At 35.8% G+C, this 14,377-nt stretch overlaps 2 protein-coding genes across 2 annotated transcripts; both read right to left on the bottom strand.

Annotated features, from left to right (window-relative positions):
- Positions 1–37: 37 nt before the first annotated feature.
- On the bottom strand, positions 38–5,012 carry LOC112058299 (uncharacterized). The gene is made up of 7 exons (XM_024099023.2): positions 4,834–5,012; positions 4,543–4,712; positions 3,894–4,071; positions 2,819–2,976; positions 2,445–2,616; positions 857–981; positions 38–189 (listed from the first exon to the last, which is right to left on the bottom strand). The coding sequence occupies exons 1-7, from the start codon at positions 4,883–4,885 to the stop codon at positions 55–57; spliced, it is 990 nt and encodes a 329-aa protein (XP_023954791.1). The 5' UTR covers positions 4,886–5,012; the 3' UTR covers positions 38–54.
- Positions 5,013–5,824: 812 nt separating this feature from the next.
- Positions 5,825–13,475, bottom strand: LOC112058282 (exonuclease 3'-5' domain-containing protein 2). The gene is made up of 10 exons (XM_024098999.2): positions 13,056–13,475; positions 12,359–12,515; positions 10,608–10,808; positions 10,007–10,251; positions 9,717–9,860; positions 9,000–9,202; positions 7,990–8,155; positions 7,421–7,582; positions 6,449–6,613; positions 5,825–6,080 (listed from the first exon to the last, which is right to left on the bottom strand). The coding sequence occupies exons 1-10, from the start codon at positions 13,235–13,237 to the stop codon at positions 6,011–6,013; spliced, it is 1,695 nt and encodes a 564-aa protein (XP_023954767.2). The 5' UTR covers positions 13,238–13,475; the 3' UTR covers positions 5,825–6,010.
- Between the last annotated feature and the right edge of the window lie 902 nt (positions 13,476–14,377).

Here is a 14,377-nt window from a genome sequence, read left to right as displayed (position 1 = left end):
AATTCAAGGTCAAAAAATTAAGCATTTATCTCTTCTTTATTGCTAAAGTTAAAGTCATTCGCTACATTGCCCGTCACTTTGATCGGAGCAATCTTCTGGTAAGAAGGTGTCGTCGTTATTGTAGTCGTTTTTGTTAGGTCGGAAGCGCTTCGGACGCCTTTGCTGTTCCTCTTCACGTCTTACACCAACCTGGAATTTTCAGAAGTGAATTTAAAATATTGGTTACTGGATTTAAGATGTACCCACCCTACTTCAATCCATCGATCTCCTATTAAAATGTGGATGAACAATCAGCGACCAAAAAACGTCCCCAGTCAATGAGTGCCCACAAATTCTTGGCACTCAATTCAAGTAGTCGCATTTGCAAATTCAACCTTAAACTAAGTCCATGAGGTTCTTTATCAATAATTCTAAAACTGCCAAAGCAAAATTGGCCAGTTTTTAAGTGACATTTTGTACATGATTGTGCGTCCTTTTATTATAAGAGGTCAATGCTTTAATCCCAGTTTAGTAATTGGCGTTTGTTTGATATTAATTAACTTTAATTATTTATTAATTATATTAATGTTAATTATTGTTACGTCTAAAATGCCTTTGAAGTTTGTGGTACAAGAATGCACTGTGCTACCGAATGCACCATAACTTTCCTGCTTTTGCTTCTGAGAATTTCTCTTCTATTAACCAATTATACTCGTATTTGGTCAATGTTTGGTTGTGTGTCAATACCTGAGGATGCAAAGCTTTCTGCAAAAATATAATTAGATGGGCTTCTTCAGGGTTTGAATCCTTCGCCACTTGGATGTTGCAGAGAATAGCAAACAAAATCTTAATTATTAATTGTTTTGTGTCTACTTACATGTTGAACAAGTCTGTATTGTCCGATGTCATCCATAAACGCTTCTTTGAAAGCTTTCTTTAGCGGTTTCTTTTTGAATGCTAGACATTGCTGCATTAGTATCTCCATCACATCTTGGAGGTTCTCTATGTATAAAAAAAGGCTTTATAAAAACAACAATGGCCAAACGCCAAATGGCATTCAGTAAAAATCATTTCTTCCAACTTCCTGCCATTTAAAATTGTATGCACAAACAAACATAACTTTGATGACCACATTAGTCTAATTAATAATTTGAAGACCTCCGTGGCGCAGTGGTGTGCGTGGTAAATTTACAAGGTCTTGGGTTCGATCCCCGGCTGGACCGATTGAGGTTTTCTTAATTGGTCCAGGTCTGGGTGGTGGGAGGCTTCGGCCGTGGCTAGTTATCACCCTACCTACAAGTATGTACCGCTAAGCGATTTAGCGTTCCAGTATGGCTACGATGTCGTGTAGAAACCGAAAGGGGTGTGGATTTTTATCCTCCTCCTAACAAGTTAACCTACTACCATCTTAGATTGCATCATCAGATTACTGGTTATAGATTTATTACTAAAAAACCTGTGGAGAACTGTGATAGCTGTGGATATGACCTCTGTCCGATTCCGGAGGGTGCGGGTTCTATTCCGGTCCCGGGCATGCACCTTTAACTTTTCAGTTGTGATCATTTTTAGAAATTAAATATCACGTGTCTCAAACGGTGTAAGAAAAACATCGTGAGAAAACCTGCATACAAGAGAATTTTCTTAATGGGGATGATGACTAGGTTTGAATATATTGATTTTTATGATACATTCGGGTAAATAGGGTCAATGTTAACTAATTTATACATAAAAAGCAAAGATTGTCTGGATATTTGCATTATAAATGAGATTATAAAATTTCAAAAACTATTAAATTTTTTTTATCGTAATTAGAAGAAAATTTATACAGTTTTAGCTTCCTTACATTAAATGTGACATTTTTTATTATATGAACTATAAAGATAAACGCACAAATAACAAAGATATTAGTAATTTTGTTTGAACGCGCATACAAATCTAACGATCATTACATTGCCTATGACGTCATTTTTTCGAGCCATTTTGTATGGGGCGTTTTTCAGGGATCCGCGGCAGCGCCGCAAATCTGACTCTTTAAATCCCTGTAGCTCCGAAAGTAATGATCTCAGATACCCTGTTCCTTTTACAAAATTGCTTTACTATTAGTATACTCTTAATTTATATACAATTTAAAAAACTGTCATCATCCCTATTCTTTACGTGTGTGAAGTCTGCCAATCCGCAGGGGGTCAGTGTGGTGGACTATTGGCCGAATATATGTTGATAATGTCTAAAAAATTGTTCTAATTATATCACTATAGTCGTTAATGACACTCCCAAGAGAGGTGCCACGGTCGTGGCTTTTTCATTCATCGCTACACGCCCCCCGGCCCGCGCGGAGCTTCGGGAGTGTTATGAACAAAGTTGCCAAGCTATAGAACGATTTTGCAAAAAATGCAGATTGATAATTTTTTTGGAAAAGCATAGACTGTGGAGTTATTGACACCTGTGCTTTTAAATAACAGTACCATTTTCCATGAAGCAGAATGTCTTGGGTCTAACATCATAAACCCTGTAGTCCAGCATAAGAGTTGCTTGAATTTGTTCATCTTCTTCATCACGACTTTGGACTGAGAATGATATCTCTATGTAGGAGCCATCAAGCTTTTTGAACATATTCGCTTCAACATTCAGAAAGTCCTAAAATATATAACCACATTAAAAAAAATAAGAATGTATATATGTATATAATGTGTCTTCTATGAGACTCTTAAATTCATAGCTCGGCTTAGAGGGACATTAGGTCCAATAACGTATGAAAGTAAGTGATATCAGATCAAAGGCCTGTCAATGTATCCAAAAAATTTGTTTACAATTGTAATGGAATGTAAGAACTCTGTACCTTAAGAGCGTCATATTGATGTAATCTATCATAATATGCCACAAGTGCCCTCCTTATAGCGCCCAGACACCGTGGCCGTGTGATCTTGTCAAACTCTCCAATAACTGCTATTAGATTGAACCCAACTGGCATTGTTGACTTTGATATCTCATTGCCATCTAAAAAAGAAGTGTGACCACTGCTTTATGTGTGATGTTTATTTAAAATAATAATTATATATACTCTTGATACTCCACGGGGGTCGGGAAGGGCGTAGCGATGCCCCGCGCGCACAACTTCATACCCGCGCAGTCCTTGCCCTTCCGTCGTCTGCATATCATCGAGTGTGATCAACGGACTTGCCAAGCTATAACTAGTACTTACTAATTTGTCCCTACAACACTGTACAACTTTATATTTCAAAACAATGCATGTACACTATCAGAATTACAGCATGCAGAGTTTCTTTTCTTATTAAACCAATTTTTTTTAATTCCAGTAGACATATTTACAAGCACTTTTGAAATGTTTTCAAATTCAAAAAAATAGATGTGTAGGATCTGGTAGCCAAATTTATTTTTATAGTAATAATTGACAAACTATGCAGGTGGCCCACATGATGGTACATTGAAAACAAGACATGCAAATTACACATTAAACAAGTGCCTAAATATGTCCATCAACCTGAGTCAGATGTTAAGCTGCAAATGCCTGTAACTATTACACCTGCAACCATGCATGATTGGAATGCAGAAATGTTACTCAAAGCCCGAAACAGCAAGACGGTACATCCCCAGACAAGCTATGTCACAAACAGCTCTAATGCTACATTTAATTGTCAACAGCTGAATGAACTGCAAACATAAAATTACCTTGAAGCATACATTTTTGGCCACACACAATCTAAAGATCTTCAAGGTAAAAGTGAATAGGCACTTTCTAGGCAAGCGCTTTCCATCTTAAAAACCTCATCATTACTTTCCATCAGGCATAATTGTAGTTAAGCGCAACCCTAACCTAATGACGATAAAAAAGAAAACATGACTACAAACTTATCACAAACACTCAGGTAGGTAGTACTTCTATATATACTTACCAGAATGCATATCAATCCTGAGCCCATGTTTGACAAATGTATCTGACTTGTGATGCATGTGGAACACCACACAGCAGTGGTCGTCTGCCACATAAGACTGCACCTCCACTCCTGTCAGCATGGACATCAGTTCTACGTTTTTCTTTAATATCTCTACTGAAGTTGTTAGAATTATTTTCTGTAAAATGCTTACAGTTAAAGAGGAAGGAAAGCAAAGCTTTATGGAATGCATCGGCTTATTTGTTTTTTTTATCATTAACAGTCGATGGAAATCCATGGATGGTCTATAGGTGCCAGCATCCAGCAGCTCCTTGCAACCCGCTTGATATCCTTATTCTACCTAGTGGGGAGTCGCACTTTCTGCACTTTCTGTGTGTGTTACTCCATACTGTAAATCCACCATTCACACCACTGCGCCACAAAGGCCATTCAAATACACTCTAATCATCATTAAAAGCCTATTTTAAGGACCCACTATTGGGCCAGGCCTCCCTGCTTATATATAAAATGTTATTCCTATATCTAATTGATAATAGGATTATTAATCATACTTATTGTCATTAATTTAAAATCGTGCTGAAGTGTAAAATGAGATAGCGATCTATATATAAGAATAACAAAAAAATAGCTTGAAACTTAAAAAAATAACCTGTGGTTTGACAAATTCTGAATCTTTTGATTTTGGTTTTGGAGGAGCAGTTTTTCTCCTACAGTTGTTTCTTTGGATTTGAAACAGTTCATTCTGTTTCTCCCGCAGCTTTTCTTCCAATTTCTGCACTTGTTGTAGCTCCTCATAATCTTCAGTTTGTCTTGTATTAGCTAGAACAATTATTCGCAATTCTCTATCGGTTTTGTATGTACACTGCGAGTGGTTTATTATTACAAAATCCAAATCAATAATTATTTACGTGATAAACTTCGTCACAAATTTGCTACTTACCGCCTTTTCGAAATAACTTTGTGATTTTTAACTGTCTATGCATTTGTGGCATTTTTTATAATAAATAATTTATTTTAATAAAAAGATCAGTATCTAATTATTATTTACAAACAAATAACAATAAAAATTAAAAATCACAACATCAACGTCTAACGGTCAATTCAAATCAAATTTCAAAATTGATGACATTGACATTTTGTGACACTATGACAGTCATACTTTTTTAAACAGCTTTGCGGCTCTGACGTCTAACCACTTTGAGCCCGTCATACAATCACAGATCTAGGCTACGTTCCACTTAGTAATCGATCGTGCTCACGATTATAATTTTTCCGTACCGACTCGTAAGTCTATGAGTGTTCCACTCAAGTGAAATGGATTATGGAGCGTTTTAAGCGTGATGTAACTAATACAAAATGACGAATTAAAATGCAAGTTATTTTAATTTTAAGCTATTCTTATCAAAAAATAATATAATATACGCAAAACACTTAAACATATATTTTTTCATATTAAAATAATATAAATAATTGAACTTTTGTAGAAAAGAATTATTTCCAAACTATTTTTAACATTTTACTGAGCGAAATTCTGAACGTCCACGAACGTTGTTTTTCTATGGACATTGTCGCCCCGATCAAAATGACCACAGCAGACCACAGTCGTCATGTAGAACGGCTGCAGGAGTCAAATGGAAAAACATCGTGTAAAAGATTTATAAACAGACCAGCACTTCCGGAGGGATTGCAAGAAATAGATTATACATCCTACAAAGTGCTGTTCATAGACATTACCTTTGGCGCTGCCATGGATCTTCCATTTGAGACACAAGTGTTACGCCCATAGATTTACGATTCGGTACATAAGCCCCAATGAAACTATGTCCTTCAGACGAACACAGCAACGCTGCTTGGCGATAAATAATACACATAACGTACGTAGTACTTCACTACTTATAGGTATTTGTTATTTCGTATTAAAAAAAAACAGATGAAAAAATAAATTTTTATTTACAAATATTTTATGACGTATGTTGCTAATTACATTTTTACAAGTAATGTTTTTTACAATTTACAATGGCAACACTCATATTTTTACCACGAGCAATCTTCTGATCTGCAACTGTCTTCAAATAAAAAAACTATGAAAGATAAACATACAAATGTTTATTTTTTCATTATATAGAGAGGCCGAGCAGTTTTTTGTCCTCATCAGATAATCGTCCTTCTTTTAAACGTACAGTTAACCTGAAATCAACATTTTAATATGTAATAACTCAGTTTTATGATACCATAAACGAAACTTGGAGTTTCACATAACCATTTTCTCTAGTACATCTATGGTAAGAACTAATTTTTAGGATTCCATAGACAATCTCCACTTATAGTTTCGCTATGTCCTTCCGTGATTTTGCTTAGAGATTATTAGTACAAGAAAACTGTAATGTAGCATTTATGTTTTAGCATGCCAACAACGTTGTAAAATAATACTTTGAAAATCATTTATACGGTAACTCCCTTAAATGTAAAGTGGGGATGAATTATTTTTTACTTGTCTAGCCCCTTTTCTATTTCGTTGAGTTTTGTCCAATCCGCCGATAAAAAAAAATACCAACCTCTCCTCATTATGCTTCACAGACCACAGCTCGGGCATGTATCGGGGCTGCATGGTGCTCAGGAAGTGCTCCCTCCACAGCTCCTCCAGGCGGAGCACGCCGCCGTTGTTCATGTAGTGCTCCATCACTTTGTGCCCGTGGGACTCGTAGTCTTCGTTCTCAAACCTAGATTAGAGAAATACTTCTGTTCTAAAGTTCGGCTATTGACAGTCTATTATTTATTTATTTATTATTATACAAAGAACACATTTTAATTAAGCCTAACCATAGTGCAACACAAAGAAAGAAAAGAAAAGACAGTCTCTTTTCTTTCAATCTACTCATAAATTGCGGCAAAGGTAGATGACCCACCATATCCTAAAAACATAACACATTCTTTCAACGATTCTACATTGCAGCAATTGGGATGATGACTAGGTATGAATGTATTGGTTTTTATCATACATTCGGGTAAATAAGGACAATGTTAACTAATTTATACATAAAAAGCAAAAATTGTCTGGAAAATTACAATATAAATAAGGTTATAAAATTTCAAAATCTATTAAAAATCATTTATCGTAATTAGATGAAAATTTATACAGTTTTAGCTTCTTTACATTAAATCTAAATGCTAATCAAAAAATATTCTACCTAATTTTTTGGAGTTTACTCCATAACATTCAATTATCATCTATAGCACCCGGTATGAAAAAAAATATAGGCAGTAAGATTCAATGAACGAATTAGCGTTACGATACGTCTGCCAATCCGCATTGGGCCAGCGTGGTGGACTATTGGCCTAACCCCTCTCATTCTGAAAGGAAACTCGAGCTCAGCAGTGAGCCGAATGTGGGTTGATAATGACGAAGGATGACCTATAATTTCATTAAAAAAATTATCAATTCATATTCTGACCGAAGATTCAAACCTTAGATAAGCCACATAAACCAACCAATAAAACAGTTTCAATCAATGCTAATATGTACTTACACAACTTGTATTTCCGCCGCTTCCTTCAGCAACTCCTCGGTGATGACGTCATGCTGCAAGTAGTGCTGCAGGATGACGGCTTCGAGCTCGGCGCGGCGTGCCTCGGGGAGCACGTGCTTGCGCGCCTGGTACAGCAGAGCACGCGCGGCTGATCGGATCTTCCTATGAAAAAAAAGTGTGTGTCAGCTCCGACGCTCGAATGGAGTTTTCTCTTTCAGGCCGAGCCTAAATAGGTGTATGTTACCCCGCAGCATACATTCATGACGTCACTACAATAAATCCCATACAAATGGAGCGTAACAAAAATATTAGTTAACAATTAGTTCGACGTTTAATACATCAAGGGTGTTAGTGATGTCACAAAATGGACGACAGCGTTTTTAATGTTTGGAAAATTTGAATAAAATTAAATTAAGTTTTAAAAGAAATTCTTAACTTTTATTAAATGACATTGATATATTTTGGTCCCTTATTCCATGTACATTAATATTGTTTAAATTAAATTAGATATGAGTCAACTACACTATTGGCGTTAGTCTGATAATGATGAGCACCCAACAAGCACATACTTGCAGTCAACGTCTTCAGTGACTCTGCTGTGTCCGTGCGAGGCGAGCGGCGCGGCGCACTGCTCGGCGAGCCGCTCGCGGAGCGTGCGGTCCAGCATGTTGCTGAGCTGGTGGCACGACACGCACAGTAGCACCACGTCGTGAGAGGAATGCTCCTTCATTATTTCTGCACACACATTATATCGATCATATTATTTAACTACTACTATTTTGACTCAGTGAGACGAATATCTTAGCATTCCATGGATTCACCGTGCGGGTGCCAGGTCCATCGCGTGGTAGAGAGAAAAACACCAAGCAAAGTCCAGGACTTGTGACTACTGGATGTAGGGTTAAGGAATTCCTTGACCATCGATCAACACTCCCCTTCTCTGCTCGTGTTGTTCTCCCTACCTATCCAAATTTGGTAAGATCCTATTAGAGCAGCTTTGGATACTCGTTCTAATATAGAACTAGCTGCACTTCTAGAGACGCCAAGGTCTTTAAGCAAGTTATAGAGAGATTTTGCTGGTAATCCTCTCGCACCTACTTCTACGGCGTACAGACTAACTACATAGCCATTTTTAGTTAGTTCATTTTATTATTATTATGTTATTTCAAAAAACAATATCCGTATAAATATTTTATTCATAAAAATAGTCATAAATCATAGTAAAAAGAATTAAATTGCTACTATAATAGCGAAATAGTAAAAGAAAACGATTCTATAATAATAATAAATCAATACATATAGATAAAATTCAAGTGTCATGTGTTCAATTTCAAGATATATATTACACAAGTACACGATACCAAAGCAAAAATAAACTGTTTTTAAATTCTTGTCTGTCCTATCTATTTGACCGGACTTATTTTTGAAGCAGCTGAACCGATTTCACTGGATGATGGAGGAGATTATTGAGCAACATATAGACTTACTTTTATCACGGAAACATCTATACTTTTCGCAGCCGAATTTCACGTAGGCAAAGTCCTCCTTGCTCACCGCGTGCGCTAGCTCCTTCACTCACCCGGGAAGTACTTCCTGTACTCTCGGGGCACGACGTTCTTGCGGATGTAGGAGTCGTGCGCGCCGCACACGACGCACTTGTTCTCCTTGGTGAGCTGGTAGTAGCGCCCCACGTCGCCCACCGAGCGGCCAGCTGGCTCGAAGCGCAGGCGCACCTTCAGTGGCTCCTTGCTCACCACGTCAGCTAGCTCTTTTACTACGTACCTGATGGTTTGTTGAACAATAGGCATATCACTAAATAGAATTTAGTCATGTGCATACTCAGACCAATTATAGTAGGACCTGTATCGTACTCATAGTCACGAGCAAAATTGTCTGTCATTTTCAGAAGAAAACGAAAAGAAGCTTAGATTTGGTATATATCTTATACTAAACTAGAATTTTTTGCCCGTTTTTTACACAAAAAAATATTTTTACGGAGCTCTTTAACCGACGAACACGATTACAACTATTTAACATTGATACTATAGAGATAGTTTTTATAATCGCACTAGATCGTTGATCATATACTTTGACAGAAAAGTAACGTCTAGCGAGGCAGGTCCTATACAATAATTGGTCTGAGTGTGCATAGCATCCTATGCAGAGCAATCGAAAATACTGCTTTCTCTTTTGTTGCATTGGGACCAAAGAAAGAATGAAATTTCAACTCTGACGCTATCGGTCGAAGAGTGCCAAATAATTACTTTTTTTAATTTAGCATTTACATAGGGCGTACCACATGGCTTTCTGGTTGTCGCACGTGCAAAGCAGCTCTCCATCAGGCGCCTCCAGGAAGCAGTTGTGGTAGAGCGGCTTGGAGCGCGTCGCGTGCGGGTAGCGTTTGCACTCTGTTTCTTTCACAGGTTTAGCGTCCTTTGTTCTACAAATTAAACAAAATATTAACAATTATATTGCGAATAGTGTTTAAAGCAATCCAAAAAAAACTGGCCAAGTGTGAGTCTAACACACACACAAAGGTTTCTTTACAATTTTCAAAGAAACATGTGCGGGTCTGTAACAACTTACCTGTTACTTTTATCAGAAGGTTTATCATTCTTTTTACTTCTATATGGAACATCGACATATCTTTTGCAAATGTTCAAATCTTTCCAATGATTGTTCCTGCCATATGCCCCAAACAATGATATGCCTCGTTTATTATAATGATTGATAAGTTTTACGAATATCTTGATGGCCACATGAGCATCAGCTGCTGCATACTTCACCTGGCTTTCAGATAATACTTCTGCCGCCCAATCGCTACATCTTATCTGCAAAAGATCAAAATGCAACAACTCAACATCTGATCTGTACGAAAATCCTCTACACTTCAAACCAAAACCAGAATGAGATGTTGACCCTACATTAATCGTAACCGAAAGGAGTGTGGATTTTCATCCTCCTCTGAACAAGTTAGCCCGCTTCCATCTTAGATTGCTTCATCGCTTACCATCAGGTGAGGTTGTAGTCAAGGGCTAACTTGTAAAAAAAAATATATATCAGCGGTTCTTCAAAGAAAATAGCAAAATAAATCAATTAATTACTACTCATAATGAACTTAAAGTAGCGCCTGATTCTATTATTTTTTTCTCTTTTGCAGTAGTAGTAGCTTATTCAAACCACATACCCTCCAAGTTTTATCCAGTATAATGCCCAGCAGCGATTTAGATTGTGCTGCCAGCCCGCCATCTTGGTAACCACACAAAAGTACTAAATGTCTTATATCCAAAGTGCCTTGCATGTATATTCCATAGTCTTGGGCTAAATACCTTGCATCATCCTTCGGAGCCACCCCCACCTTGTATATACTATTGTCTTCCAAAAGTTCCTGCAAGTTTAATGTCAATGTTTAACAACTCAGAAATGGTGATTCATGGGGAAAAAATACAATAACAAATGTACATAAAGTTGGTTAAACTATTTTATTATGATAACATTTACCCAAAACATTTGACCTTGGTTGAATTGAGTGAGATCTTTGACATTGTATTTTTGAAAAGGTTTGTGTAGACTACACAATAAACAGGGCACTAAATACTAACTCAGTTTGAAACCTTCATCAGGGAATTTAAATTAAGGAGTAAGTTACACTGATCAACAAATGATAGTTAAAGCTCTCTTTATTATACAGGGTGCTCAGGAGTATTTACCATAACTCTAGGGTTATATTCTGTAAGGAAAATTAACTAAAAATGTCTAAGGAACATTTCTAAAATGAATATTTTTGGAAAAAAATATTTCTTTTGTAAATAGATCTTAAATTGTGTGCCCTATATACCTATACCTAGCCAAACTTATTCATTGATAAATATCATGAAATATCTTACTAGTGAAGTGCAGAGTGCCAATTGAAATATCTTGTTAGATATTGACAGTTTTACCACTACATTACATATTTTAAAATGCATGGGTAGATAAAGGTGTGTGTTACATAGATAATCTGAATAATTTGAATTACTTTGTATGAAAATAGAAATACTCTGCAACACCCAGTTCATTTAGGATGCAATTTTTTTTATTTTTTTGTCTATCCCAAAATAACCATATTATCCCAAATAATCCTACAAGATCAACAGAATAAAAAAAAATGAAATTTTGACCCATTTTGAGTATTTCAAATGTGTTGAATTAAGTGCCTTGGCATTGCCCTGCACATTTTTTTAACTATAGTCAGTCTAAATGTTTATATAGTCATGTTTTATGCAGTATTAACATTGTGGGGATAGTTGAATTGAAAACATAAAGGCAGTGTTTCGACATCAACATCATTTGTTTAAGACATCAAAAAATGTGCAGGACAATATAATGACTGTAAACGGAAATAATTTGACAGGCTATACATCAAATAAAATTGTTGAACTGACCAACATTATTGACATTATCATATCTTTACTTATGCAATGAGATGATGAAATCCTATTAACCATGATAAAATGTGTGAAATATATCTTAAATAAAAGCAGCCTATTAGCTTCCTAAGTTCCTAGCAACACACTCTATGAGGCGATCAGCACACATTATAACACGAGAGCAAGTTTGACTGGCTGGAATAACTTTAATGACCAGCACCAATGAACCTATACACAGTGGACGTCCATAACAGACTGCAGAAAGGCCCAGAAAGAAGATACCTTATGTTGCAAACGCTGATTTAAAACAATGCATTATGTGTGATACCGTGTAGAAACCGAAAGGGGTGTGGATTTTCATCCTCCTCCTAATAAGTTAGCCCACTTCCATCTTAGACTGCATCATCACTTACCATCAGGTGAGATTGTAGCCAAGGGCTAACTTGTAAAGAATAAAAAAACAAAAAAAAAAAAAAATGTGTGAAATGTATCAAGCATGATTGTACTAACTAGGTTTTACCATACTTACTTGTAATGTTTTGGGTATTGATTTAATTAGATTTAATCGTATCAGAGCACAATAGCCATCATGAGTGGACAGCTGCAGTAGAGCTATGGGCTGCCTCCTTCCCTGCTCTGTGACCCACTCACAATCAAAACCTATGGCGCCCTGTTCACTGCATTTCCTAAAACACAATATTATAAGTGTTTTATTCCCTACTAGTAGACGCCCGTGACTTTGTCCGTGTGAAACTCGATGTAAACTTTCAACTACCCATACCCTATCCTACCACTGCCATACCCCGTGATTTTTTTATTTTTTTTTTCTTATGAAACTTCTCTTGACAATAACAAACACATCAAAAATTCTTCTTACAGTCTTTTCCCCTAATTAGGAGAAATAGGAATATTATATAGTCATACTTAACATATATATGGCAAATATTCTTTTAATACAAAAATTAGGAGGTAATTGCTTGTTACAATAAATTACTACCATTGGGCTAGCAAGTGGACTCTTAGCCTACCCTCTCTCAATCTGAGAGGAGACACAAGCTCCAAATGGGCCCAAGTAGTGATGATGATGACTTAATGGAATAAATATACACTTTACTGTATGGTGTACAGTTATTATGAACTAAGAATACAAAACATATGTACCAAGTAAGTGACTAAATATATTGTGAAATAAATATATAAGTATGGTGCAATATACGTTTTGATACCTTCTGATTTTCGCGACAGCTTGCTCGCACTCCTTTTCTGAACCAATAACTTCAATCGTCAAGTAGTTAAGGGCGTCTGCAGCGGTTTTCGTTTTCAATTTTTGTAAGACTACGTAAGTTAAACCGGCAACCCCGAGGGCCACGGCAGAAGTTACACTTATTTTTAACTTGGACATATTCATTGTATGCAGGTAAAATATAAAATACAACTACAAACACCGCAAATATTCAAAAAAATATTTCAAATAAATTCACTTTATGAAATGAAGCAGATGTATTTAATTTCAACCCGTTCTAGAAATATTACCGAGTAATTAAGTAGGTATTGAGAGACAGTTAATCGGTCATCAGAGGCCGTGGGTTTTCCTATACAAGTTACGGCCACGTTAATTTATTGTTCACGAACGGTTTATGGGTTTTTTTGTAAAAGAACAGCAACAATAGGTATGGACGATACAAAACATATATAGATATTAAATCTATATATTGTAGTAATATCAAAATCTATATATCAAATCATTCGGCATCTATATATTTTCTGAAACACTATATTGCCGATGTGACTGAATCGGGCAAATCGTACATGAATCGGATTCAAACCATGTATTCGGCCAAACCCTATATTACAAGTCAAAATGAAACTTATGTCTCAAATCTTAAGGCACTAATTAATTCATTCCAAAAGCAAAACGCGATTCAGCAAAACACTATATTTTTTTAATACAAGTCAATATGAAACTTATAAGTCACTACATAAGGTACTAATTCAATCATTCCAAAACGCGATTCCGAAAAACACTATATTTTTTTAAATACAAGTCAATATAGTACTTATCATAAATACATAAGGTTTCAATTGTAGTACAACAAAATGAATGACATATTATGACATCGAAAAAAGAAGTACGTCAAAATAATGCAGGGTCTACTTATAGCAGGTATTTTCAATTTTCTACCATTATATTTACGAACTATTGTTTTAATACCCAAATAGATGGCATCACAATTCACATGTAAATATCATTCATTGTACTTTATGTTTCTTTAAACAGATGGCGGAACGAAGAAAATAAAAGAATTATCTAATAAATTAATAATCTTTTATTAATTTATAAAAATAAAAACTAATATGATTTAAATTGTATATTATATTCATCCAATACAACAAAATGTATGCAAAGTTTAAATAAAACATGAAAAAAGAAGTATGTCGATTATTTTCTTAAACCATCGTTTTATTTAACTAAGAGTTGGATTACCCAAATACTCAAATAGATGGCATCGCATGTATCTTCATTATAGTTTATGTTGTTGTAAGCAGA

Source organism: Bicyclus anynana, chromosome 4 (assembly GCF_947172395.1).
Source record: "Bicyclus anynana chromosome 4, ilBicAnyn1.1, whole genome shotgun sequence".
NCBI classification, from domain to species: Eukaryota; Metazoa; Arthropoda; class Insecta; order Lepidoptera; family Nymphalidae; genus Bicyclus; species Bicyclus anynana.
This window is presented reverse-complemented; position numbering and strand designations above follow the sequence as displayed.